Source organism: Taeniopygia guttata, chromosome 19, assembly GCF_048771995.1.
Source record: "Taeniopygia guttata chromosome 19, bTaeGut7.mat, whole genome shotgun sequence".
In the NCBI taxonomy this organism is placed as follows: Eukaryota; Metazoa; Chordata; class Aves; order Passeriformes; family Estrildidae; genus Taeniopygia; species Taeniopygia guttata.
Genome location: NC_133044.1, coordinates 10,401,530 through 10,429,074, shown reverse-complemented (window position 1 = coordinate 10,429,074; position 27,545 = coordinate 10,401,530). Strand labels below are relative to the sequence as shown.

Sequence of the window (27,545 nt, the reverse complement as noted above, 5' to 3'; positions counted from 1 at the left end):
AGGATGAGCTTTAAGGTCCCTTCCAACTCAAACCATTCCATGACACTGTGACTGATCCCACCATTTAACTCGCTGCTGCCCCGCTGGTCCCCAAGCCCTGTCCAGAGACATCCCCCGAGAAGGGGGATGAGGAGTTCGGTGGGGACACGCAGGGCTTGGAGCTGAAGGAACCCGGAGCCCCTGAAGGGGCTGGGCTGGCAGTGGCTCATCTGCCAGACCCCCGCTCCTGCCCGGCCCTGGGGGTCGCGGGGCCGCGTGTCCATCACCAGCCCCGGCCAGGCCGGGCGCTGCATGTCCCCAGGGCACCTCTGGCCGGGAGGGGACCCCCGGGGTCCGGCTGCACGTTTTCCTGCAAAATGCCCGGTTTTCCGTCCTGCCGCCGGCCACACACCCCGCGCCCGCCACCTAACGGCCACCGCGGCGGCCGCCGGGACCGGCACCGGGATCGGCACCGGCACCGGTACCAGCATCCGAGCACCCAGATCCAGACACTGGTACCGGGACCCGGGCATTGGGCAGCGGTACCAGGATCCGGGCACCGGCGTCTGGAAGCGGGATCCGTGCACCGGGCATTGACACCGGGGCCCGGACAGCGGGCAGTGGTACCGGCACCGAGATCCGGGCTCCGGGCACCGGGCACTGGCACCGGGGCCCGGACAGCGGGCAGTGGTACCGGCACCGAGATCCGGGCTCCGGGCACCGGGCACTGGCACCGGGGCCCGGACAGCGGGCAGTGGTACCGGCACCGAGATCCGGGCTCCGTGCACCGGGCACTGGCACCGGGCGCGGTACCGGGCATCCGGCCGATCCCACCCCTCACACCCCGAACTGGAGCAGCATCCCCCGAATTCCCGCTTGCACCCCCGGAACCCCCCATCCCTTCACCTGCCCCCAGGCCCCTTTCGGGCCGATGCCACCTGGGGTGCGAAACCCCCGGTGTCACCCGAGACCACTCAGGTGCCAGTGGCGATGCGACACATATCCATCCCCGAAACCCCCGTGGTCCCCATGCCGGTGGGAGCAGCCCCCCTGTCCTCCCCCACCGCCTGCCTTGGCAGCTCGTCCCCACTTCCAGCTTTTTTGGCAGAGACGCGCCGGCTTGGAGAGAGCAGCGAGGAATTAAAAAAAAAAAAAAAGCTGGGGGGGGGGGGGAGGAAAAAAAACCCTCCCCGAGCAGCCAGCCCAGCCCAATCGGCGGGAGAGACTCGTGTGTGTTTGGCCTTTCCTCATGACGTAGTGTCCTGTGCCTCTCCCCCCCCGCTCCCTCTCCTTGTCCCCTCCCTCCTCGCCCCCCTCCCCTTCCCCTCGCATCCTTGGAAGCAACAATTAAGCAGCTCTGGGATAAAACACACAGCCCGCGGGAGCACGGGGGCATTGCTTCAAGAGATGGCAAGGCAGGCAGCTGCACCCCTCCTCCCCGGAGTCCTCCTCCTCCTCCTCTCCATCCTCCCGGCTACCCAGCAAGGAGGTAAGGAACGGAAGGCTCCCTCCGTCCCCGGCGCTTCGCTCCGCTCCGCTCCTGCGGGGACCCTCCGCGGGCACCGGGGCTGCGACACCCACACCCTCCGGGCGCCCCTCGCCTGCCCTGCCCCGAGCAGGGACAGCCACCCACCTTGCCTGCCTCCCCGGGAGTGGCTGGGCAGGCCCCGGGTGCCACCTCTGCCGAGGGCTCTTCGCTCCCCAAACCGACAGGTGGCTTGTGCCATGCCCGGGTGCGCCAGGATGTCACCGAGGGTGACACGGAGCAGCCGGGAACGGCACCGCTGCCCCAAGCGAGGGGTGTCCTGATGAGACAGGAGCTTTGGGGTTGGGGGCACGAGAGGTTTGGGGGCAGGAGAGGCTAGGGAATACGAGAGGCTTGGAGGTACGAAGGGCTCAGGAACATGCAGGCAGGACACCAGGGTGGCCACCAAACTCCCATGGGACTCAGAAGCGCGAGGGGCCGGGGGAGGTGTCAGCTGTCCCCCCGCGGTGCGATGGCAGCAGAGCTCGGGGCGGTGGGTGGCTGGCAGCATCCCGCAGTCCCTGCGTGCGGGCGGCTGCTCGGTGTGTGGCCGGGACAGCCCCGGAGCTGCCGCAGCTGCAGAGCGGCTCGACCCACCCCGACCGCGGGCTGGGGGTGCCGGGGAGCCCCCACACCGCCCCCATCGCCCTTGTGCCACCAGGCGGGTCCCTGTCCCAGCGCGGTCCCAGCGCTGTGTGACAGCCCAGCCCAGGCACACGCAGGTGTGGCACACGCGGCCGGGGCCGGGGGGTGACAGCCAGCGCAGGGCTCCGTGTCCCAGTGCAGGGCTCCGTGTCCCAGCGCAGGGCTCCGTGTCCCAGCGCAGGGCTCCGTGTCCCAGCGCAGGGCTCCGTGTCCCAGCGCAGGGCTCCGTGTCCCAGTGCAGGGCTCCGTGTCCCAGTGCAGGGCTCTGTGTCCCAGCGCAGGGCTCCGTGTCCCAGTGCAGGGCTCCGTGTCCCAGTGCAGGGCTCCGTGTCCCAAGCACAGGGCTCCGTGTCCCAGCCCTGTGACACAGACGATGTCTGCCTGGTGACCAGCCCCTGTCTCGGCACCAGACTGGGAGCTGAGCTCCCACCCAGGTGGGGAGAACCCCTGAGCACAGGTTCAGAGCCCCCACTGAAGTGACCAAACTGGGCAGAAGGCTTTGAAGAGGTGACAGCACTGCCAGGGAGGGGACAGTCACCTCCAGAGCCGGGTGGCTGTGCCAAGGAGAGCGTGTGATGGACAGAGGCACTGTCAGCCATGGGGTTGGTGCCAGGGCTGTTGAGTGGGGCTGGTTGGACAGAGAGGATAGAGGACTGGAGGATGAGAGCGGGCAGGATGCTGTGGGCAATGCCAGGACTGGATGAGCACCAGGGCAGCCACAGGCTGGGCCACCTGTCACCCTGAGCAGCTCCATCTCCCTGTGCCCTGCAGCTCACGGCCCCCGAGCTCAGGCTGGCTGGCCCTGGCTGCACAGGCAGTGGGACCCCAGACCTGGAGCTGCCTGGGAAGTTGAGCTGCTGTTGGTGCCTAATCCTGCTCAGGGTGCTGGATGGGACGTGCTCAGTCCTGGGCACATCCACCTTTGGCAGTGAGAGAGATGTGGCTTGCTGCTCCAGGCTGGCTTTGTTCTGATCCTTCAAGCCATGGCCAGCTGGGACTGTCTCTGGAGGAATTTGGACCCTGGGTGATATCCTGCAGCATTCCCGAGCAGTTCGGGACTGCTGGCCCCGCTCTGGGCCCCGGCTCAGTGCCCAGGCGTGTTTGCTGGTTTGGGAAGCAGCTCACAGAAGAGGTGAGCTGACCCTGGAGATGGTCCCAGCGCTGGTGGGACATGGGAGAAGGCTCTCCCATGGAGGGCTGAGCAGTGCCTCTGCAGCCTGGCGCCTCACCCCTGCTCCTGGCAGACCAGCCCTTGGGGACAGAGCTGGCACAGATGCATGGTGGCACGGATCTCGGGGTGCTGGGGATGGTCAGGGCCATGTCCTCCAGCGCTGGCTGCTCAAAATCTCCTGGAGAGGGAACCCTGAGACATCCCAGGGTTGAGGGATTCATACCCAGGCTGTCACCTCAGAGAAGTGCCAATGGGCTGAGCTGGCAGCACTCAGGAAACCCCCAGCAGCAGGTCAGGATCAGCCCCTGGGGATCTGCCCCTGGGGAGAAGAGCTGTGCTGGCACCGTGGGGATCTGCACAGCTGGACACGGGTCACTGCAGGGGGGAGGTGCCGTGATTCCCTAAAGGTGCCAAGGGCAGCCTGTCCCAGCATCTGGAGCTGTCCCTCAGTGCTTCCATCCATCCCTCAGTGCTTCCACCCACCCCTCAGTGCTTCCACCCATCCCTCAGTGCTTCCACCCATCCCTCAGTGCTTCCATCCACCCCTCAGTGCTTCCACCCACCCCTCAGTGCTTCCACCCACCCCTCAGTGCTTCCATCCATCCCTCAGTGCTTCCACCCATCCCTCAGTGCTTCCACCCATCCCTCAGTGCTTCCACCCATCCCTCAGTGCTTCCATCCATCCCTCAGTGCTTCCTGTGTGGAGCACAGGGGATCTCTCAGCACTGACACCCCCAGGAGGGACAAGAGGGGCCCTGGGGAGGTCCCAGCCCTGCAGGCTCTGGGCCCATGGGGAGCAGCTCGGGTGGGTGCAGAGGGGCAGCCACTGGGGCTGTGGGGACCCTCCGAGGACAGCCAGGGTCCCCAGGGTGGGGCTGGGATGGCATCTCCCCCTCCCAGCAGAGCCTGGCCGGCGGGGCTGCTCCCTCCCCTGGCAGCTGGCAGCCCCGCCAGCGCTGGAGATGAAAGCTGGAGCTTCAGGGGGGCTGGAGAGGAGCCAGGCCCCGGCAGCAGCCCCCCCGCTCCCCCGAGCCGCTACCAGCGAGCTCGGCCCGGGATGCAGCACTGCTTCAAAGTCGCTTGGAGACTGAATGTTTCCATAACTTTCTCCCAAGAAAAAGAAAACAGGAATGAGGGAAGAGGGGAAATGCTGGTGGTTTTGCACTGAGGCTCCTCCAGCAGCGGGTGCCCCATGGCGCAGAGAGGGGTGAGGTAGCAGGGTGTCCTGTGCTGGATTCTCCATCCTGGTCTCGCTCTCCAAACCTATGAAGGAGAGAAATCCTCTGCATTTCTGGCTTGGGAAGGGAGCTGCAAGCAGATAAAAATGATGCAGCCGATCCAGCCAGGATCGGAAGCAGCTCTGGCAGCGGAACAGCACGGATATCCACACCTGTGGGGGAAACAGTCCCATTCCCATAAACAAGGAGACTCCACACCAGATCCTAAGCACCTCCGTGGCTCACACCCTGACACAGCTGGGGCTGCACCAGTGGCTGCAAATTCTCTGGCCCCTGGACTGAGAAGCCATCCCTGGGGTGGGATGCAGGCTTAGGGCCAGCCCAGCCCAGGAGACAGGCTGGGAGGGCAGGAAAATCCCCTTCCCCCAGGAAAATCCCCTTCCCAGGGTCCTGGCAGGCTGGGGCAGAGGCAGCACGGAGCTCCTTCAGCGCTGGGAAGCTGCTGACTCAGTCTCCCCTTCCCTGATGTGCCAAGGGAATGAGTGGAGAGGACAAATAGCAGCACACAGACCCCAGACTGGGCTGGGGGCTGCTGGCCCCGAGGCTGGGCAAGGACAGAGATGGCCAGAGCCCAGTGTGGTCACGGTGTCACCAGTGTGTGAGCTGTCACCAAGACCTCGGTGCTCGCTGGTGCTGCCAGGGGGAGGGACTGGAGGTGCTGGGGGGATCTGGAGAGACTCCCCAGCAGTGCCTGCACCAAGGAACAGCCTCGAGATGGGTTCTGAGGGAGCAGCTTGTGAAGAAACATCCAGGGCAGTGCAGATCTGGCCATGCCCAGCAGCAGAGCTGGTCAGGAAGAGCTCCTGAGGGAAAGGTTTATCCTCCTAAAGCCACATGGCACCACCACCTGCCCCCCACCCACCTCCTGATCTGGGCAAGGAACAGCAGATCAACCTCTGCAACCCTCCCAGATGTGTCCAGCACGGAGCCCTGTCTCTGGGATGGTGCCTGGGGAGGGGGCAGTGACAGCATCACCACAGTGGGACCCTCCTGGCAGGAGCCTGGGTGCCCTGGGAGGGTGGTGATGGTGAAAAAGGGATGAGTTTGGCAGCTGTGGCTGTAGGCAGGTGACACCTGGACATTTCTGTGCTCCCACACCATAGGGATGCTGTGAGAAATCCTTGCCCCAGCTTCCTTGGGAGTCTCCAGCACTGGCACAGGGTGACAGAGGGGTAGGGGAGGTCAGTCCGGGTCCCCCATTGTCACCCCAGCACCAGGGAGCTCACCTGGCTTTGGAGTCTGAGGCTGGGGAGGATGATGGGGCTGAGCATCCCTTCCAGGGGGGACAGTCCCTGGCTGTGCCACAGGGCCCCTGGCAGTGCCACTGTCCCTGGCAGTGCCACTGTCCCTGGCAGTGGCTCCCCATGGCAGCGGGGCTGGGAGGGACAACTGGCGCTTGGAGTTTGTTGGGAAATAAGGCAGGAGGAGCCGGAGTTGTGTTTTTCCAGGCTGGGGGGGTGGTGTGGGCGGGGAATGTGCCGGGAAAAGGAGCCGATCTGTCACCCCTGGCCGGGAAAAGGAGCTGCTCCGGAGCCCAGCAGAGGCTGAGCACCCGTCCCCTCCTGTCCAAGGGACACCGGTGGCACCTCGGGAGGGGACACAGGCCTGGGGCTGTGGATGGGTCCTGGCACGGCTCCTCCCTCTGCTGCTGCTGATCCTTGCTGATGTCCTGTGCTGTCACTGAGCGTCCCAACATCTCCTGTCACACACGGGTGTGTCCTGACACCCTGGTGCATCCCGATGGGGGGCTGGGCATCTCTGGGTGCCCAGGGTGGAAAGGACATGTGAGCAGAGCCCAGGGGACACCCTCACCCTGCCACTGGTGGGGCACAGTGCAGGGAATGCCCCCCAGAGTTTGCCCCACCTCTGTGATGGAGATGTGCAGCACAATGTGCTCTGCTGGGTTGCGCCAGCCCTGCCAGCTGCTTGTCCCCCATGGTGCTGGCACTGCCCGGCCCAGCCCCTGGGCATTGTGCAGCCCGTGGTGGTGCTGCCAGGGCTGTGCCACTGCACACAGCCACCTCCTGGGCCTGGAGAGGCCACTGCGGGTCCTCAGGTCCCAGCCAGGGCCCCTGGAGTCCATCCCCAGTGGCAGCGCAGGCAGCAGGGCTGGCTGCAGCCCCCCACACCCTCCTGGCACCCCCTGCCTTGCTCTGTCCTGCAAACCCCACCACAACCCCTCTCTCACTGCCAGAAGAGGAGCTTCCTCTGCCCTGCAGCCCCCTTGTGTCCCCAGCCACCCACGGCCCCGCTGCAGCCGGGGGTGGCAGCCTGGTGGCCTGCAGCAGACATGGTGCCACTGCCAGCGTGCAGAACAGCCAAAACCACCTTCTCGTGGCTCTGAGCACAGTGAGATGCCCTGGGAAGTGCTGGTACCTGGGTGGTGGCCTCAGTGCCACACAGACAGGCAGAGGGACACAGCGGGGCTCCACGGGTCTCAGCAGTGTCACCTCAGTGCCGCTGGCCTGAGCTGGCCTTTGCCATTGGCACCTCTGCAGACAGGACACATCCAAGGATCCTGGGGCAGCCCCAGAAGATGCTCAGGCATGGCTTCGGACTGGCAGGGACTGTGGGAATGGACTGGGACAGCCCCACATCCCTGGCCGTGCCCAGACACCCCCCCAGAGCCACATGAGGCTGGAGGGGATGGGGACAGCCCTGGCTGTGGGATGGGGCAGGAGCTGGGAGCAGAGCTGGACAGCAGCCAGCCCGTGTCCCTCCTCCTTCCCACGCAGGCCAGGTCCCAGCTGGGGCACCTCTGAGCTCTGCCACCACTGTCACCAAACAGGGATGCAGGGCGAGCTCCACATCCCACTCCTCCGCAGGGAGCAGCAGGAGAACCAGGAGAGCCCCCTGCCCCCTGCCTGCGATCTCTGGGGGGATTTTAACCAGGGTCTCTTCTCTTGCAGGGGTTCCTGGTGCTATCCCGGGAGGGGGAGTCCCAGGAGGAGGTTTTTTCCCAGGTAAGGGGGCTCAGGCACAATTGGGAGGGGGCATCACCCTGCCTGCAAGGATGCTCAGGTGCCTGGGGGGTCCTTGAATGCCTTTGAGACACTGTGGAAGGCTGGGGACCTGCCAGGCAGGATCAGGTGACATGGGGACATCTTGTCTGGCTGCTCAGCACGGACTCAGCATCAGCTCCAGGGTGTGGGGACATGACTGAGTGGCAGTGCCAGGCTTACCCTGGGGACCCCTACCTAGCCCAGGGCTGGCCACAGGAGGTGCTCAGAGGTCACAGCCTGCCCCCAGACCTTCAGTCAAAATCCTGGGGACATGCCAGGGGGGATGGCCCACCCCCTGACACCCGTGGGACCCTCCCCACCTCTCCAGGGACTCTCAGGAGCCTGGGTGGGTGCTGGGTGCTCCTGGGGCGGTGCTCAGACTGTGCCCTTGCTCGCAGGTGCTGGAGTTGGAGGTTTGGGAGCAGGTGAGTGCTGGGACCCCCTGACAGGCTGTGCTGGGCTGGGGAGAGGGGCAGGGAGTCTGCCACCAGGCTTGCCCTGTCCCACGCGTGCCCTGCCCGGGCACGCTCGGAGGGAGGAGAGCTCTGACCCCTCTCCCTCCACTCGCTCTCCCCCAGGACTCGGGGCTGCAGGAAAACCTCCCAAACCAGGTAAGAAGCCTTTCCCTGGCTCTCAGCACCTCCAGGCATGCCAGTGCCTGGGATTTCCCAGCCACTGCCGCCCCCACGCTGCTTCCCCCGTGGCCAAGGGGGACCCCAGCTGGCCAAGGCACACCCAGCCCTGCCCTGCCACACTAATGCTGCCACTGGAGCCTCCCTCCCACACCCTGCTTCGGCGCTGCCCTCTGCCCCCAGCCTCCCAAAGCACCTTTGGGAGTGCTTGCTGCCTGGAAAGCTGTGCCAGAGCTGCGGGAGCAGATGCAAAGCAGGATCCGGTGTCCTGGTGGGGAGCTGGCAGTGCCTCCACCTGCTGCCATCGGGGCCAAGCAGCTTTTGCAGAGGGTCCTGCAGCCCATGCTGGGCTTTGCCTGGCCTAGGAATGCTGGGGAGAGGGGCCATCACCAGGAGAGAGGGGAGATGCTGGCAGGAGGATGCACAGCTGGAGGGCACAGAGCCTGGGGCAGCAGGGACTGAGCATGCAACATCTGGGGCCGAGGGAAATCTTGAAATCATAGAATGGCCTGAGTTGGAAGGGACCTTAAAGCTTGTCCAGTTCCACCCCCTGCTACGGGCAGGGACACCTCCCACTGTCCCAGGCTGCTCCAAGCCCCATCCAACCCAGCCTTGGACAATCCCAGGGATCCAGGGGCAGCCACAGCTGCTCTGGGCACCCTGTGCCAGGGCCTCCCCACCTCCAGAGCAGAGCATTTCCTCTTAACATGGAATCTAAATCTCTTCTCTTTCTGTTCAAACCACTCCCCCTTGTCCTGGCACTCTCTGCCCGGTGCCTTGGTCCCCACGGAGAGATGCAGACCCTGGGGTCCGCTCCGTGCCCACCCCAGAGCTCCCCGCTGTGCCTGGGGCAGGGGTCCCTGCTGTGCCCCCGGCCCCCCGAGTGGTTCTGGCTGCGCAGTGGGAGCTGCAGCCCGAGGCGGGGGCTGACAGCCTCCGTTTGCTCAGATTTCAGCTCGTGGAAAGAAAAACAAGGCCCTTTATTTCGGCGTAATTAAAACCAAACGCGGGGCGGCTGCAGGGCCCAGCCGGAGCGGTGTCCGCGCCCGGAGCCAGCGGCTCCGGAATTTGCGCCTGGAGGGAGCGAGGGCTGATGAGCCCCAGATGTTGGAAGGCAGCGCTGGCCGGAGACCCGGGGACTCATTCCTCAGCCATAAACATTTTGGTTCTGTCCCTTGGGGCCTGGCAGGATGGGGGGTGGGTGAGGCAGAAGGAATGGGATGGAGGACATTTGTCACCCAGCCCTGTGCCCGTCCCCGGGCTGTTCTCCCATCCCCACGGTGCCACAGGGACTCCTCTGTCCCTGCGGGCCTGGCCACCCCCACCTCACCCCGCTTCTCTTTCTAGGGGTCGGAGGACTTGGGGGGGTCGGAGGACTTGGGGGACTTGGTCCCCTTGGCCTGCAGCCAGGTGAGCACTGACCACTGTCCTCCCTGCTCCGGGCCACCCCCGGGGTGATGTCCCCAGACACCCACCTTGGGGACAGCACATCCCTTGTCCCCATCTCCACAGCTCTCCAGAGCCTGCTGCGTGGGTCCCATCTGGGCTGGGTGTCCTTCCCAGAGCTGAGGGAGCACGGCCACCCAACAGGCAGCCCTGAGGTCCCCCAGCATGATGCCACCCACCACAGTGGGGTGACCCCACAGGAGAGGAGGCACCTGGGGTCCCCACAGGGCTGGCAGCAGAGGGACAGTGCCTGCAGGGGTTCAGCACCCACTGCAGGGGCGTCAGGCGTTGTGTGTGCCGGGTGGGATGTGGATGGGAGCACAAATTTGGGGGATGCAGGACAGGGCAATGCCTGCTAATGCCACCTTGCCCAGCCTAACGCCAGCCCTGGCACTGCCACGCAGCCCCCACAGCTCACCGCCCCCCGTGCCCACCACCAGGGCAGGACACCCTCTCTGCGGCTGTTTTTTAGGGTGCTGATGCTGATTGTTGTCCCCACAGGTGCTGGGGGTCTGTTCCCCGGAGCCGCCTTCCCCGGGGGGGTGTTCCCGGGAGCCGCCTCGGCCGCGGCGCTCAAGGCTGCTGCAAAAGCTGGTGAGTGCTGGGGGGTCTGGGCAAGGCCCCCAGGGACTCCTGGTGTCCCCTGGGAGTCTGGGCCAGGACAGACTTCCCCTGGAGACAGGAGCTGATGCTCTCACTGGGCTCCCCAGCGACTCGGAGGGTGCCAGGCACGGGGAATTGGCCAAACCGAGCCCCCGGGACACCCTGCCTGGTCCCTGTGCCCAGTGTGGGGGACCCATCCTCAGGGAATCCCCTTCACCCCCCAAGGGCCATGCTGAGCTTGTCCCTTCCCTGGCACCGTTCCGGCCAGCCGCAGGTACACCCCTCTTCCCAATGCCCCCAGGTGCTGGCATTGGAGGCGTGGGTGGAATTGGTGGTCCTGGTGGCCTCGGGGTCTCCGCAGGTAGGAAATACCCCTCGCTCCCAGCAGAGCCGAGCCTGGGGCAGAGCTCCCGGGGTGGGCAGGAGCCGGGCCGGGGCTCAGGGCTCTCTGCTGCCCGCAGGTGCCGCGGTACCGGGCGCGGTGCAGCCCGGCCTGGGCGCGGCGGGCAAACCCCCCAAAATTCCAGGTAGGTGACGGCCCCGGCGTCGGGGCCGGGGTGGGGAGCGACTCCATCCGGGCCCCACATCCCTGAATTCCTTTTCTCTGCAGGTGCTGGGATTCCTGGAGCTTTTCCAGGCGGTGTGCTCCCTGGAGCAGGTGAGTTGGGGGTGCCCACCCCACCGTCAGCACCTCTACTCCAAGGGGATCCCCACCCTGCCAGCAGCACCCCAGCTCCGAGGGGATCCCAAATCCTGCCAGCAGCACCCCAGCTCCGAGGGGATGCCCCCAACCTCCCATGTGGTCCCCACCCAGTGCCAGCATCCCCGTGGGGAGAGCACCCTGCCCTGCCGCCTGCCTGCGTCCTGCTGCTCCCCATGGCTTCCAAACGCCTTGGCTGAGGTTACAGTGACATTTCCACCGTGCCAAAGGCATGGGGGACCCGGCACCTCCAGCCCGTGCCAAGCTTGGCGGGAGCAGGCAGCACCAGCACTGGGAGAGGAGCTGGCACAGCCACCAGGGCTGGCGCGAGGGCAGGAGGGGGAGGAGGTGGCGGGAGAGAGGAATTCCTCAGCGCAAAGTAATTTGGGGGAGGAAAACTTGTGAAAACAAGATGTTTCGACACTGTCCGAAGCATGTTGCTGGTCAGGAATGTCTTTTCCATGTCTGAAAACGCTCGAGTTATAATGGAAGACATTTGTAGGAGGAGGAAAAAAGAACCCCGAACCAAAAGGAAACTCAAAACCCAAAAATCCAACCCAAAGCACCGCAAGGCCACAAGACTGACTGCTGCCCTGAAGGGCTGGGGAGCCCTGTGTGGCCCCAGGCCAGCGAGCATCAGCAGGGCAGAGAGCACTGCCCAGGCCTGCTGGGGCCCTGCTGTAACCAGTGGGACCCCTCTGGAATGTTCCCTGCAGGCTCCCAGTCTGTTCCACAGGCAGCTCCAGGCCTGGGGCAGCTGGCACAGGGTACCCCCAGCAAGCCCTGGAGGGTGAGGGAGCCATGGGTGACAGGGATTTGGAAGCTGGGTGTGGGGGTCTTGGGTAGCAGTGACATCCCCAGTGAGGCCCCAGCTCACCCCTCTGGTCTCTGCTCCAGGTATTCGCTTCCCTGGAGTGGGAGTGCTGCCTGGAGTCCCCACTGGAGCTGGAGTCAAGCCTAAAGCCCCAGGTAGGTCCCCTCAGTCGCCCTGGAACACTGGGGGTGGTTCAGGGCTGGCTCCAGCTTGGTACCCCAGCCCAGCTTTTGGGGTCACAGCCCTACAGGGCACTTGGCAGTGAAGCCAACCTAAAGCTGAATCCACTTAGGGTAACTTGGGCCTCCAGGAGCAGCCCAGGGCTCACACAGGTGTCTTTGTGTTTCCTTTTAGGAGTTGGAGCCTTCGGAGGAATCCCTGGTGAGTGTCCCATCTCTCTTGCCTGTTCTTCTCTTCCTTCCTTCCCAAGCCTCTTCCTCACAGCCATGGTCTCCCCATACCAGAAGATGCCTCAGGGCTTCCCAAGCCACCCACTCTGCTCTGCTGGGGTGCCCTGGGGCACCCCCCTCCCTCCGGCACTGGTGGCAGCTGTGGCGCGGGCTCCAGGTGAGAGTCTGCTGTTGGTTTGCAGGACTGGGAGGTTTTGGAGGTCAGCAGCCCGGTGTCCCTCTGGGTTATCCCATCAAAGCTCCTAAGCTGCCAGGTAAGCTCCACAGCCAGCAGAGCGGCTTCACTGTGGGTGAAGGATCCCCAGCAGTGCCAGGACAAGGACCCGCCGTTCCCGGGGGCTGAGGCACGGTGCCCACGGGTCCCCTGGACCTGGCAGTGCCTGTGCTGGCGCTGGGACAGCAGGACAGAGCCAGGGGCTCTGCTGTGCCCTGCCTGTGGCACCCCAGGGGCAGCTCCTGGGGTTCTGCCTGTGGTCTTGCCCCCGGCTTACGTGGACAATGCCGTGCCTCTCTCCAGCTGTTTAAGGTAGGAAGGGTCACGTTCTGGGAACGCGCTCAGGACACCCTGGGGTGTCCCTGCCACCTGCTGCTGGCACAAGGCACAGCCCTTGCAGGGACAGTCTGCTTTCTGTTGGGTGTCCTGAGGCCACCTGGGGGCTCCAGGCAGATCTCTGCCCCACAGCCCCAGCCCAGGTCAGCCTGGGGGAGCTCAGCACCCCTTTCCCAGCCCAGGCTGCTCTGGCACTGTCCCCTCCCAGTCCTGTGCCAGGTGCCAGTCCCTGCCCCTGGCAGCCATGCCCAAGGAGGGACAGTGGCAGGTCCTGTGCCCCCCAGGGGCCGTGCTGACACCTGATGCTCCCCAGTGCATCCCGAGGAGGAGGGCAGCCCCATCCAGGCAGGGCCCCCACCCCTGGGGTGCTGGGGGTGCATTGGAGGCATTTTCCCATGCACCCACACAAGTTGCTGGAGGCAGGAGAGCCTCGGTGAGAGGAGCCCACCCCAGGCAGCACATCCCAGCCCAGCCCCAGCAGCTGTGCTGCCTTCCCCCCAGCAGGGCCGGTGGCCACAAGCAGCAGCAGCAGCAGCAGCAGGGATCCCTGGCCCACTCTGGTTTCCTGAAGCCCAGCAGTTATGATCCTTAAGGAGACTCAGCCCTGCTGCTGATGGACCCTGCCTAGGTCCTGGCCCCAGATATGGACCAGGACAGTGGGGGTGTCTCCAGACCTTCCTGGGGTGCTGGGAGATGCCAGTTTGTCACCTCTGAGGGCTCAGGGCTGGCAGTACAACGACAGACTGTGCTGCTGGCTGTGGAGCCTCTTGCCTTGATGCTGTAGGTGCCTCTGGGGCTGCCACACGTGGGCTGTCCCCTGCACTGTCCCTGCTGCAGTAGGTCCAGGTTGAGGGGATGAGGGGAGAGTGGGAAAAACAACATTTTCAGTGGGCAATAGTCTCTTTAGATGACTTGCTCCTGGACTGTCCCCACTCAGGAGGTGGCCCTGGGGTCACCCACCTCCCTGGAGGCTCAGTCTGAAGCTGCGCTGAGGTCAGGGTCTCATTGATGCCCTAGGGATGGGGACCACTCCCCAGCGTCCAGCTGTGCTTGGGTGACATTGGTTTGTACAGAGCCCTTCCAATGTGTGCATCGGCCTGAGCCTGCTGGCAGTGCTGGTGACATTCCCATGGACACAGCCCCAGGGCAGGGGCTGCCTTCCCATCCAGCTGGGAGTGGTGGGGAGCTGGACTTGGACCCGGCAAAACCCTTGGAGACGTAAAGCTTGGACTTGTGACCCTTGGAGTCACCTCCATGTGTGTCACCCCTTTCCCAGCTTTAGGGTGAGCAAGGTGCTGATAATTTAGCCCTGGATGGGCAAGGGTGGCCCTCAAGGTGGGGGACACCTGGCACAGCTTGCTGTGAACCTCTGCCTGCCAGCACCACCGTGCTGGTGTGGGAGCCCACGGGATTGCCTGGCAGGATGGAGGGAAATCTGGTCCCCACATGCTGGCTGCTGGGAGGGGATGGTGTCCAGTGCTCAAGGAGATGCTGCGCCATGATCATTCCATCCTGGCTGCAGGCAGCCACATCCCTGCCCATGGCCCCCACCCTGCGTGCAGTTCGAGGTGTCCTCCCCAAGAATGTGGCAGCCCATGGCCTCGGGCTGCTGCCAGCAGGGATGGGAGCTGGCAACTGCTGGCTGCCAAGCCCACGGTCCCTGCTGCGTCAGGGGCATCCCCGCCATTCCAAGGGCTGGGATCCGGCTCTTTCGCAAGGAGACATTTCCCTGGCCACGAGACGTCCCAGCTCATAATCCCTCCCTGTCCGTTCACTCCTAACGAGGTCACGTTTCAGCCGAGGCTCCCAAGCCCTGATTCCAATTAAAACCTTTCCTTTGGAGCTGGCCGGGGTGCAGCCAACTGGGTACAGCTCTTGCCGCGGGGCTCCTGCGGGACCCCTCGCTGGAGCGGGGTCTTGGGAGGCTCCTGCAGAACAGCTTCAGGCGCCACAGCCCTCGGCCTGGGCTCAGAGGGGGCGGCTCTTTCAGTCACTGCTTCCAAGGTGAGGGAGAACAGCATCTCCTGGCCCAGGTCCAGCACGGGGGTCGGTATCCCGGAGGATTCGCTGCCACAATGGACGGAGCCCCTTGGGCCAGTGCTGCAGGGCCCTGACAGAGCGGGGCCATGCTGTGGGGCAGAGGGGACAGGGCTGGCAGCAGCCAGGTGCTAACCCCTCCTTCTCTCCTCTCTCTCCTCTCCTCTCGTCCCCAGGTGGCTATGGACTGCCCTACACCAATGGTAAGCTGCCCCATGGTGAGTGCTTGTGTCCTCATTCCCTGTGGCTCCACTGGCTGCCACCATGGCCTCGTGTCCACCGACTCTCAGGGCGGTGTGAGGAATATCCTGCTCCCAGGGTGAGGTGGTCCACTGGGGACCTCATGCCTCGCCCATGGACCAGCCTAGGAACTCAAATCTCCTGGCATTCCTGGGAGCTGTTAATCCATAGAATACATCCTGAGCCACTCCAGCTTCAGAGAGAGATGTCTGAACTGGGATTTCAAGTGGGGAGGAGCTGGCTTTCGCATCCCCTCGCACACTCTGCTGCCAGGGCCAGGAGATCCAAGGGAGCTGCTCTGTCTGGCTTCTTGTCCTTCCCCTGGCCAGTGCCTGACCTGGCTCTGCCGCTGTGTTGTGATTGCAGGCCTCAGGCCCGGCGGGATTGGAGCCGGCCTCCTGGCAGGAAAGGCAGGATACCCCACCGGGACAGGTACGCTCCGACCCCGCAGCGCCAGGGTGGGAACTGGCACGGGCACGGCAGTGGAGCACGCACCGTGCCAGCTCGGCGGGACGGGAGCTGGGCACTGCCCGGCTTCTGCTGGGAGCAGCACCTCCCACGGGAGAGGGGGACGGATGCTGGCAGGAGTGCTCTGTCCCCAGGGTCCCTGCGGGGTGGGGGAGCTGAGGTGGGAATGGGCTCAGGACCGCGGTGGCTCAGCACCCGCATCCCTCCGCAGGGGTCGGAGCGCAGGCGGCGGCGGCGAAGGCAGCAGCCAAACTTGGTGAGTCGCCCTCTGTGGTACCCATTCCCCAGCAGGGAGCTGCTCCCTCTCTCCCGCGCTCCCTGCCAGCCCCGGGGATGCTGGCTGTGTCCCCGTGCCCCCGCTGACCGCGCTGTCCCCGCGGCAGGAGCCGGCGTCTTGCCCGGCGTTGGCGGCATCCCGGGAGTTGCACCTGGTGTCGGCATCGGCGGCGTCCCAGGAGTTGGAGGTGAGGCGATGAGAGGGCTCTGTCCTGGGGTTTGGGGAGGGTCTCCTTCCCTTATCCCACGTCCCTGACTCTCTCCCGCCATCCCGGCAGTCGGAGGACCGGCAGCGGCGGCAGCAGCAGCAAAGGCAGCGGCAAAGGCAGGAGCTTTTGGTGAGTTCCTGCTGCCTTGGACAGAGCTCGGGACAGGGATAAGCCATGCATCAGTGCCAGGGGCTGTGTGGCTCCACAGCTGCCCCAGCAGCCCCTATCCCATCCTCTGGGGTGCCCTCCCTGTCCCTTGTCCCGGCTCCAGCAGATTTTCCAGCAGTGATGAAGGGCTGCCGGGACCCCTTGGGATGCAGCAGCTTGGCAGGGGGCAGAGCATGCCCATCACAAGTGGTCTCTCCATCAGATGTGGGTTTGCAGTGCCAGGTGCCAGTGGGGTGGCGGGACTCGGAGTCTGTGCTGAGCTGTCCTTCCCTAGTGGGGGATGCGCCTGCTGATGCAGATCTCTGCTGCTGCTCCCTTGGCTGCTCCGTGGGAGGAAAGCAAGGAGCAAATCACACATTGGAGCATTTAGAGAAAGCGTGCCAGCCCTGAGGCAGCTGGGATGCATAGTCACAGTCTTGGGGGACCCTGGGAGTCCCCAGAACCCTGGGTGGCCAGGCCCCTGATTGGTGTAGGGAGATGGGAATCAAATTCCCGGGTACATCCGAAGTACCCTGAGGAGCTGCTTTAGGATGAGTGAGGAGCCGACCACAAAGCCGGTGCCCAAGAGACTCCTGTGACCCTGGGACAGACCATGGTGCCACTGTGGCAGAGTGGGGTGTCTGTGAGGGTCTGACTGCTCTGCTTCCCTCCAGGTCCAGGGGCAGTGCCCGGAGTTGGAGGTGTCCCCGGCCTCGTGCCCGGAGTCGGAGGTGTCCCTGGCTTGGTGCCTGGAGTCGGAGGTGTCCCCGGGGCCGTGCCCGGTGTTGGAGGTGTCCCCGGGGTGGCAGGTGACTGTTCCAGGAGCCCTGTCCCCATGGCCCGGCTCTGCGGGGCCATGGTGGCTGAGGGTCCCCGTCTCCCTTGTCCCCAGGGGTACCGTCGGCAGCAGCAGCAGCGAAGGCAGCTAAGTACGGTACGTGCTCTGCGGGTACAGCCCCCGGGACCCTGCCCCCCTGCCCACCCTGTCACATGGGCGGTGCCCAGGCACGGGCTGTCCCCTGGGATGGCTCCTGAGGGGAAACGGGGAATGCTCAGCCCAGCTCCTGGCTGCTCATCCTGGGCCTGGCTCCATCTGCAAGGCAGGACCTTCTCCCTCTGCAGGGTTTCTCCAGGCTGCCTTTTGGACATGAACAAAGAGCCCCAAATCATGGCTTTGGATTCCTCTGAATTCTTGGATTTTGTATCAAATTCATTTCCAGCAGCAGGTCTGTGGCAGGATATGCTGCCCAAAGGCTCAGTGTTGCTGCCATTAGAGCAGAGATTCCAGGCACAGGGGCCCCTGCCCAGGGTCACCATCCTGCAAAAATTTGCTGGGGTTCAGAAGCAAATCCAGATGGATCTAGCAATCCCGGCCCTGTCCCGCTGGGCTCTCTCCTGGATGGGGCCGTGGATGCTCCGCTCTCCAGGGCAGGATGGTCACACAGAGCCACGGCAGGTGCCACCTTTGGGCTCTTGCTGCAGCCAGCCCTGGTTTGTCCCCTCTTGTTCCCGGCAGGCGCCGGCGTTCCCGGTGTCGGTGTGGGCGGCGTCCCCGGCCTCGTGCCCGGAGTCGGAGGTGTCCCAGGCTTGGTGCCCGGAGTCGGAGGTGTCCCCGGGGCCGTGCCCGGTGTCGGAGGTGTCCCCGGGGTGGCAGGTGACTGTTCCAGGAGCCCTGTCCCCATGGCCCGGCTCTGCAGGGCCACGGTGGCTGAGGGTCCCTGTCTCCCTTGTCCCCAGGGGTGCCGTCGGCAGCAGCAGCAGCGAAGGCAGCTAAGTACGGTACGTGCTCTGCGGGTACAGCCCCCGGGACCCTGCCCCCCTGCCCACCCTGTCACATGGGCGGTGCCCAGGCACGGGCTGTCCCCTGGGATGGCTCCTGAGGGGAAACGGGGAATGCTCAGCCCAGCTCCTGGCTGCTCTTCCTGGGCCTGGCTCCATCTGCAAGGCAGGACCTTCTCCCTCTGCAGGGTTTCTCCAGGCTGCCTTTTGGAAATGAACAAAGAGCCCCAAATCATGGCTTTGGATTCCTCTGAATTCTTGGATTTTGTGCAAAATCTATTTTCCAGTAGCAGACCTGACAAAATATCTGCTGCCCAAGGGCTCAGTGCTGCTGCCACTAGGTCAGGGATTCCTGGCAGAGGAACTCCTCCCTAGGGTCGCTGTCCTCCAGACTTTGGTGGAATGTTGGGATCCATCAGGTGTATCCAACTGGGTGTAGGAAGACCCTGGCATCCAGCAGCCATAACCACCCCAAGGTGGAGCTTGTGCACATGAAGGAGTCAGAACTGGCCCTGAGGTTCCGTGCAGGACTGGCTTCCACATGCGGCTCCAAAAGGTAGAGCCAGCAGTTGGTGCCTGGCCAGGTCCCAGGACCTCCTCCTCTATCTTCACTGCAGAGCCCTGGGAGTGCCCCAGAGGAGCTATGGTCAATGGCAGCTCTCATTTGAGGGTTCAACCACTGATGTCCCCTCTCTTCCATTTCTCTTCCACACTTTATAGAAAAAAATCCCTCCAGTGGCCCAGGGAAGGGTGGGATTCAGGAATTTGGGCAGGAAGTCAGCAGTGCTTGCTCTGTGCTGTGGTGGCCCTGCCAAGGCCCTCTGACACTCAGTCCTTGCAAAAGTGCCCAGATGCTTGTCTGTGTGGCAGCAGCGTGTGCCAGCAGGTCCAGGCTGTCAGCTCCCCAGTCTGACCAGTGCCCTCCCAGACTGCTGCTGGGAGACCCAGCCACTTCTCCTCCCTGGCCTGTCTGGCTGCAAGGCCTGATGTCGCTGTGACAAGGAGCACCTTGGGCCCTGTGAGGATGAGGGTCCTTGTGGTCCCTGTGCCGGAGACTTCCTGACCATCGCTGGCAGAGTCACGGGGCTGATCCCGGCCCTGTCCCGCTGAGGTTCCTCCTGGATGAGGCCGTGGATGCTCCACTCCCCAGGGCGCGATGGTGACACAGAGCCACGGCAGGTGCCACCTTTGGGCTCTTGCTGCAGCCAGCCCTGGTTTGTCCCCTCTTGTTCCCGGCAGGCGCCGGCGTTCCCGGTGTCGGTGTGGGCGGCGTCCCCGGCCTCGTGCCCGGAGTCGGAGGTGTCCCTGGCTTGGTGCCCGGTGTCGGAGGTGTCCCCGGGGCCGTGCCCGGTGTCGGAGGTGTCCCCGGGGTGGCAGGTGACTGTTCCAGGAGCCCTGTCCCCATGGCCCGGCTCTGCAGGGCCATGGTGGCTGAGGGTCCCTGTCTCCCTTGTCCCCAGGGGTGCCGTCGGCAGCAGCAGCAGCGAAGGCAGCTAAGTACGGTACGTGCTCTGCGGGTACAGCCCCCGGGACCCTGCCCCCCTGCCCACCCTGACATGCGGGGGGTGCCCAGGCACGGGCTGTCCCCTGGGATGGCTCCTGAGGGGAAACGGGGAATGCTCAGCCCAGCTCCTGGCTGCTCTTCCTGGGCCTGGCCCCATCTGCAAGGCAGGACCTTCTCCCTCTGCAGGGTTTCTCCAGGCTGCCTTTTGGACATGAACAAAGAGCCCCAAATCATGGCTTTGGACTCCTCTGAATTCTTGGATTTTTTTACCAAATCCATTTTCAGCAGCTGTTCTGTTGCAGGATCTACTGCCCTAGACCTCAGGGTTGCTGCCATTAGGGCATAGATTCCTGGCAGAGTGGCCTCTGCCCAGGGATTATTGTCCTTCTAAATGTGGTGGGATGGTGGGATCCATCATGTATAACCACTTCCAAGAGGTTACAGAGGGGCCAAGAATCATGGCCAAGCAGCCGGGCAGTCTGGAGCTTGGGACCAGGGCGGCGTCAGAACTGGCCCTGAGGTTTCACACAGTTTTGGGGGTCCAGCTTCTTCTCCAAACTACAGAGCCAGCACTTACCTCACCAGGTCTCATGATCTTCTCCTTCTTTGTTACTGTGGAGCTCTGGGAATCTCCATGAGGAGCCCGGGGAATCTCAACAAGGAGCCATGTACAATGCCAACTCTCCTTTGAGGGTTAAACTGTTGATGCCCATCTCTGCTATATTGGGTAGAAAAAATCCCTCCTCTGGCCCAGGAAGGATGGGATTCAGGAATTTTGGCAGGAAGTCAGCAGTGCTGTGGTGGCCCTGCTGTTGATGAGGACAAGGCCCTCTGACACTCAGTCCTTGATGCTTGGCCGTGTGGCAGCAGCGTGTGGCAGCAGGTCCAGGCTGTCAGCTCCCCAGTCTGACCAGTGCCCTCCCAGACTGCTGCTGGGAGACCCAGCCACTTCTCCTCCCTGGCCTGTCTGGCTGCAAGGCCTGATGTCGCTGTGACAAGGAGCACCTTGGGCCCTGTGAGGATGAGGGTCCTTGTGGTCCCTGTGCCGGAGACTTCCTGGCCATCGCTGGCAGAGTCACGGGGCTGATCCCGGCCCTGTCCCGCTGAGGTTCCTCCTGGATGAGGCCGTGGATGCTCCACTCCCCAGGGCGCGATGGTGACACAGAGCCACGGCAGGTGCCACCTTTGGGCTCTTGCTGCAGCCAGCCCTGGTTTGTCCCCTCTTGTTCCCGGCAGGCGCCGGCGTTCCCGGTGTCGGTGTGGGCGGCGTCCCCGGCCTCGTGCCCGGAGTCGGAGGTGTCCCTGGCTTGGTGCCCGGAGTCGGAGGTGTCCCCGGGGCCGTGCCCGGTGTCGGAGGTGTCCCCGGGGTGGCAGGTGACTGTTCCAGGAGCCCTGTCCCCATGGCCCGGCTCTGCGGGGCCACGGTGGCTGAGGGTCCCTGTCTCCCTTGTCCTCAGGGGTGCCGTCGGCAGCAGCAGCAGCGAAGGCAGCTAAGTACGGTACGTGCTCTGCGGGTACAGCCCCCGGGACCCTGCCCCCCTGCCCACCCTGTCACATGGGCGGTGCCCAGGCACGGGCTGTCCCCTGGGATGGCTCCTGAGGGGAAACGGGGAATGCTCAGCCCAGCTCCTGGCTGCTCATCCTGGGCCTGGCTCCATCTGCAAGGCAGGACCTTCTCCCTCTGCAGGGTTTCTCCAGGCTGCCTTTTGGACATGAACAAAGAGCCCCAAATCATGGCTTTGGATTCCTCTGAATTCTTGGATTTTGTATCAAATTCATTTCCAGCAGCAGGTCTGTGGCAGGATATGCTGCCCAAAGGCTCAGTGTTGCTGCCATTAGAGCAGAGATTCCAGGCACAGGGGCCCCTGCCCAGGGTCACCATCCTGCAAAAATTTGCTGGGGTTCAGAAGCAAATCCAGATGGATCTAGCAATCCCGGCCCTGTCCCGCTGGGCTCTCTCCTGGATGGGGCCGTGGATGCTCCGCTCTCCAGGGCAGGATGGTCACACAGAGCCACGGCAGGTGCCACCTTTGGGCTCTTGCTGCAGCCAGCCCTGGTTTGTCCCCTCTTGTTCCCGGCAGGCGCCGGCGTTCCCGGTGTCGGTGTGGGCGGCGTCCCCGGCCTCGTGCCCGGAGTCGGAGGTGTCCCTGGCTTGGTGCCCGGAGTCGGAGGTGTCCCCGGGGCCGTGCCCGGTGTCGGAGGTGTCCCCGGGGTGGCAGGTGACTGTTCCAGGAGCCCTGTCCCCATGGCCCGGCTCTGTCGGGCCACGGTGGCTGAGGGTCCCCGTCTCCCTTGTCCCCAGGGGTGCCGTCAGCAGCAGCAGCAGCAAAGGCAGCTAAGTACGGTACGTGCTCTGTGGGGCCCAGGGTCACTGCCCTGCAAAACCTGCCAGGATCCTGGAATGCCTCCCACTGGGTCTAGCTAGACACAGAACTGATCCCTCTCCTGCCCTGCTTGGGTCTCTCCTGGAAATGGCTGTGGATGGTCTTTTCTCCAGGCTACGATTATGGGACAGAGCCAGACAAGGCCCAGCCTTTCAGCTGTTGCTGCAGCCAGATCTGACTTGTCCCATCTCATTCCCTGCAGGTGTCGGTGTTCCTGGCATTGCCGGTGTTCCTGGCGTTCCTGGTGTTCCTGGAGTTCCCGGTGTCCCTGGTGTCCCAGGCGTTCCTGGCGTGCCTGGGGTTCCTGGTGCTGTTCCCGGTGTTGGAGGTGAGCAGATGGGCTGTCACCATCCACTGGATGGGTGCTGGCCTCTGCAGCGCCCTGACTGTGTCCTTCGTGTCCCCGCAGTGGGTGGCCCAGCAGCAGCAGCCGCAGCCAAAGCTGCAGCGAAAGCAGCGGCGATCGGTGAGTCACCACTGTCACCACCGTCACCATCGGCTGTCCCAGGGAGGGAGGAGGTGTGTTGGCACACAGGAGAGGTGGGGACACCCCGGTGCTGTGGAGGTCAGTGGGATTCCTGCTGTGGAGTCTGCCCCCTCACACACATCCCTGAACCTCTCTGCAGGAGCAGGAGGCGTGCCCGGCGTTGGTGTGCCCGGCGTTGGCGTGCCCGGCGTCGGTGTGCCCGGCGTTGGCGTTCCTGGAGTGGGTGTTCCTGGAGTGGGTGTTCCTGGAGTGGGTGTGCCTGGTGTTGGCGTGCCTGGTCTGGTGCCTGGAGTCGGCGTTCCAGGTGAGATGGTGCCCAAGGGATGCGCAGATGTCCCCAGCAGTGCTGGTGGAACACGCTCCTGACCCTCTCACTCCCTGTCCCCCAGGAGGCCCAGCAGCCGCTGCCAAAGCAGCCGCCAAAGCAGCCAAGTATGGTAAGCCGGGATCTCTCTGCGGTCATCCCACATGTCCTGTCTCCTGCTCATCCCCACCCCAGGCTGCTCCCCTTTCGAGGCTCAGCAGTGCCTGGGGTCCCCTGGGGTCGGGCTGAGGGATGAGCTCCCCAAAGGGCTGCATGTGGGATGAGGTTCAGAGAGCTCAGCCCCGTGGAGAGTCCGAGTTCACCATCTTCTCATACTTTGGTTCATCCATACACCATTTCGCCCACCCAGCCACACAACCACCTCAGTGTCCATCTGTCCCCTTCCCTGTCCATCTGTCTGTACCTCCTCCATTCATCTATTCAGTCACTCCACATCCATCCACAAATCCATCTGTCTATCCACATATCCATCTCACCATCCCTTCAACCATTAGTGCACCTCATCATCCCTCCATTCATGCATCCCACCATCCATTCAACCACTCCCCATTCACACACACATCCATCTCACCACCTCTCCATCCACCTGTCCATCTGGCCATCCCACCATCCATGTGTCCATCTCAGTATCCATTCATTCATCCATCTCACCATCCATCCAACAATTCATCCATCCTACCATCATTTCAACCACTCCTCATCCATCCACACATCCATCTTGTGATCCATCCAGCCACCCCTCACCCCCTAGCCTGCCATGCCTTCTCATCCAAATCCTTCTACCACGTTTCTCCTGAGCTGAAGGCCCAGTCCTTCTCTTTCTCCTTACAGGAGTAGGTGGCCTGGCTCCCGGCGTGGGTGGCCTGGCTCCCGGCGTGGGTGGCCTGGCTCCCGGCGTGGGTGGCCTTGCTCCTGGAGTAGGTGGCCTGGTTCCTGGAGTAGGTGGCCTGGTTCCTGGTGTTGGAGGTGTCCCAGGTGAGGAAGAGGAAGGGAAATGTGAGGGCAGCCTGACTGGTGTGGGGGCAGTTGTGGGGGCACAACAGGCTTGAGGAGAAGTTCAGCAGTGTCCCCTGGGGGGATGCGGACAAGGCTGCTGTGAGGCCTCCCCAGGGGCTGACCCCCACTTGCTGTCTCTGCCCAGGTGTTGGAGGTCCAGCAGCAGCAGCCAAAGCAGCAGCCAAGGCAGCTAAATTTGGTGAGTCAGCCTGGGGAGCCCCTCAGGCTCCCTGCCAACCCTGGTGAGGCACTGAGCAGTGCAGGGGATGCTGGGCATGAGCGCCCAGGCCTGGCACACCATCCCACCTGAGCATGGGGATCACGCCTGCTGCCTCACCCCTCTCTCCGCAGGTGCCGGGGTTGGGGGGGTGCCAGGGGCCGTACCTGGCGTGGGCGGAGTGCCCGGAGTGACACCCGGTGTTGGTGGCGTGCCCGGCTTGGTGCCAGGGGTAGGAGTACCTGGAACTGGCATCATTCCCGGGGCAGGTACATGCTTTGTCCCGCCCTGCTTGGGGACAGTGGTGGCTGGGAATGCTAAAAGCCACCGAGCCACCTGAAGGGGTGGCAGGGAGGGATTCGGGTGGGATGAAGGGTGGTGGCACATGAGAGCAGTGTGGGGGTGACTTCCTAACCATGGTGTCCTCACTCACTCTGCAGGCATCCCCCAAGTAGGGGTGCAGCCTGGTGCTAAACCTCCCAAATTCGGTACGTACCCCTGCCCCCGCCCCAGGGCCACCTCAGACACCCTTCTCCTGTGGCCATCGGGGTGCTGACCTCTCTTCCTATCCCCTGCGTGCTCACTTTGCCCCCATGGTCCAGGCGTGGGAAGGGGTGTGCTGTCACCCATGGGTGCAAAGTGACACCTACTCCCTGCTCTGGGCTCACTGAGGATAGTTTTCTCCTTCATGTGTCCTGCAGGGGCTGAAGCCCCTCTGGTACTGTGAGATGGGTGCTGGGGACTCCCAGCATGGGTGCCAGGGCCACCCCAGCAGGTTGGGCAGGGGCTGGGGGTGCTCTGAGCTGGGTGTGCCAAGTTGTGCAGGACAGGTGTTAATGGTGTCTCTCTGGCAGGTGTTCCTGGGGTTGGAGTCCCAGGGGTTGGTGGCCTCCCAGGTAAGTGCTGGCAGGAACTGAGCCCAGGCAGTGGGGATGTGCAGGCAGAGGGATGCTCCCCTAGAGGGGTGGAGCTGGAGGAATGCTCCCTCTGGGCATGGTGGGAGCGGGGCTGCCCGAGAAAGGATGAGCACACTTGGGACTGGATGAGGAGTGGGTCAGACACTGGGGACACTGTCTGTCCCTGCTGGTGCTCACCCAGGCTACTCCTTGTAGGTGGCCTTGGAGTCGGTGGGCTCGGAGTTGGTGGCCTCGGTGAGTGATGCTGGTCCCGGTGTGAGGCTCCCCAGAGCTGGGCTGCAGGGAGCAGCAGCAGCAGCGGAGTGCTGGCAGAGCCATCAAAAGGAAAGGGAGTCTGTGGGTCACTTTTGTCTCCTCCCAGTCTCACAGTACAATCCCACCCTGCACTGTCCCTGTCCCCTGTCCTGTTTGTCACCTGCCCTGTTCCCAGGGGGTGATCCAAAGGGATGTGTTGTTGAGAAGGACTGAGGGTTACAGCCCCAGCCTTGCCCATGCCATGGGAACAGGGGATGGTATTGTACCCTGTCCCCAACGTGTGGAGATGCAGGTCCCTCCTAGGACCCTCTGGGCCCCTCCTGAAGGGTCTGGGTATGCCCTGGGGTCGTGAGTCCAGGCAGGGGCTGCACTGGTGCCCCCCTCTGACTTAGGACTCTTGTATCCAGGAGCTGCTGGGAAACCTCCCAAGCCAGGTAAGGGACAGCCAGAGGGGCTGGAAGAGTGACTCCAGTCCCTGTCCCCATCCACATTCCCATGGCTGTGCTCACGCTCCTCACCCTCACTGGGGCTCACCCACCTGCAGCTTTTGGTGCTGGGGGGCTGCAGCCAGGTGAGTGCTGCAGTTTGGGGCCGGCGTGGGACTGTGTCCCCGATCCTGCCACACTCGTTCCCGCTTGCTGTCCCCACGCTGCTGCCATTCCCTGCTGGGCACAAGGCTGCCTGGGGGAGCACTGGGAAGCCAGAGAGGTGCCAGGGTGGGGATGGCGGCTTTTGCATCAGCTCCTGCTCCTGGAGTAAGCAAGGCATCCCAGCCAGGCTGTCCCCAGTCCGCGCTAGAGTGGCACTGCTGCCATCGGCTGTCACTGGCTGTTGCTTTTTCCCCAGGCGTTGGAGTTCCAGGCTTCGGCGTATCACCGGCATTCCCAGGTACCATCCCAGCTCGGCACTGAGCACACAGCCTGGCCAGCCGATGGGGACACGGCCACGGGCTGGGGAGGGACCCCGGGGCTGGGGAGGGACCCCGGGGGTGGGGAGGGACCCCGGGGCTGGGGAGGGACCCCGGGGGCTGGGCTCCGCCGGGGACCGGCCTGGGGGGCGTGGGGCAGAGAAATGGGGGTGCTCCTTGCCTGCTGAGGGCTTCGCTCTCCTTTCAGGTGGGGTCGGCGGCCTGGGATTCGGTGGTGAGTACCCATTCTCCCCGCGGGGCGTTTTGGGGATCCCCGCGGGGATCCCGCTCAGCCTGCTCTGCCTTTCCGCTGCAGGGAAGCCCCCGAAGCCCTACGGAGGAGCTCTGGGTGCGTTGGGCTTTAGAGGTGAGTGCGGTCCCGCTCCGGGCCCGTCCCGCCCGGCTCGGGCCCGTGCCGCCCCGCGGGGCCCGGCAGCAGCGCTCACGGCCTGCCCCGTGCAGGCGGCGCGGGCTGCGCGGCAGGGAAGTACTGCGGGAGGAAGCGGAAGTAACGCTCCGACACCCATCACCTCATGAACTTTGGTGCTACTGCATGGTCCGGAATGTAAATCCGAGCGAAGCTGAGACGCCCTCTCCTCAAGCCCCGGACACCCCCCGTCCATCCCGGGGCCCGGCACCCGGAGGGACCCCGCGTTCCCCGGCAGCGCCCGGCCCCCCCCGCCCCTCGGTCCCGGCAGGGAGCGCGGAATAAACTGCGGGGAGCAGCCGTCCCCCTTGGTGCTATCGCTCTCTGCGGGATTTGGGGGGGCCCGGGCTGTCGCGCCCCTCCCCAGCCCCAGAGCTGACCCCTGGGGGGGGGACACAGGGTGAGGGGCACCCCACATTGAAGGAAGGGAGGGAGGGAGGGAGGGAGGGAGGGAGGGAAGGGGATGCCGGCAGCGGGGGCTGTGCGGGAGGGATGGCCCCGTCAGCCTGGCCCCCACCCCCGTCCCCGCGCCCCCCGGTTTGGGGGGGCCGCGGGCAGGAGGGGCTCGGTCCCTTCACGTTGCTCACTTTGCTATAACTGGGTGGAACGCCCTATACAGAGGGACTCGCTTCTGACAGACTAATAAAGGACAAGTTTTTAAAGGATTCTGTGTTCCACGTCCATGACCCCTCCCTGCGGCGGTGGCAATGGTGCAGGGGTTCACCCCAGGCCGTGGCACTGCACAAGCCTGGAACCGTGCTGGGTTCGTGCTGCAGGGCTGTTGCTTGTCCCACTGCGTGGTCACAGCCCTGGGACACACGGGAGGGGTGGGGGGACAGCTTTGGACCTAAGGGTTGCCCATGCCTTTTCCCACAATGACAAGCCAGGGTCCCAGGGGGAGGCCTGAGGTGTTGGGGACGTCTCTGCCCTGTCCTAGTTTGCCAGCCTTGGGACCCATGAAAAGGTCTGCTCTGACTCACAGTGGGGGCCTGGGGGTGCAGGAAAATGCCCGTGCCTTGTGCTTGGTGACAGCTTGAGGACCAATCGCGCTGTGCCTGCCCTTGGTGACAGCCCAGGGGGTGACATCCATGTGCTGTCCCATGGTAACAGTGCGGGGAATGAAGGGGGCATCCATAACTTACCCCACAAGCCCGAGAGCCAGGACGAGCTCCGTGCCCCTTGCCATGGTGGTGGCCTGGGGATGCAGGGAGATGTCCGTGCTCTGTCCCGTGGTGACAATGTGGGGAACGAGAGA

General features: G+C 64.2%; 1 protein-coding gene across 12 annotated transcripts; it reads left to right on the top strand.

The window, feature by feature from the left end:
- The first annotated feature begins 1,282 nt into the window (after nt 1-1,282).
- ELN (elastin) lies at nt 1,283-26,594 on the top strand. Of its 12 annotated transcripts, XM_072916669.1 has the most exons (42): nt 1,283-1,468; nt 7,468-7,521; nt 7,959-7,985; nt 8,139-8,171; nt 9,540-9,602; nt 10,140-10,232; nt 10,543-10,602; nt 10,703-10,768; nt 10,852-10,899; nt 11,839-11,910; nt 12,110-12,136; nt 12,348-12,419; nt 14,929-14,955; nt 15,359-15,424; nt 15,672-15,716; nt 15,844-15,924; nt 16,015-16,074; nt 16,767-16,901; nt 16,985-17,026; nt 17,609-17,746; nt 17,830-17,871; nt 19,111-19,248; nt 19,332-19,373; nt 20,612-20,749; nt 20,833-20,874; nt 21,457-21,594; nt 21,678-21,719; nt 21,962-22,087; nt 22,169-22,225; nt 22,386-22,550; nt 22,636-22,683; nt 23,403-23,546; nt 23,713-23,766; nt 23,919-24,053; nt 24,225-24,272; nt 24,639-24,680; nt 24,897-24,935; nt 25,364-25,390; nt 25,803-25,844; nt 26,072-26,098; nt 26,180-26,230; nt 26,326-26,594. In XM_072916669.1, exons 1-42 carry the CDS (start codon nt 1,387-1,389, stop codon nt 26,373-26,375), a joined length of 2,928 nt encoding a protein of 975 aa, XP_072772770.1. In that variant the 5' UTR covers nt 1,283-1,386; the 3' UTR covers nt 26,376-26,594. The 12 variants fall into 12 exon arrangements, with proteins under 12 accessions (XP_072772770.1, XP_072772774.1, XP_072772775.1 ...); XM_072916673.1 differs by lacking the exon at nt 9,540-9,602; XM_072916674.1 differs by lacking the exon at nt 12,348-12,419.
- Nucleotides 26,595-27,545: the final 951 nt, after the last annotated feature.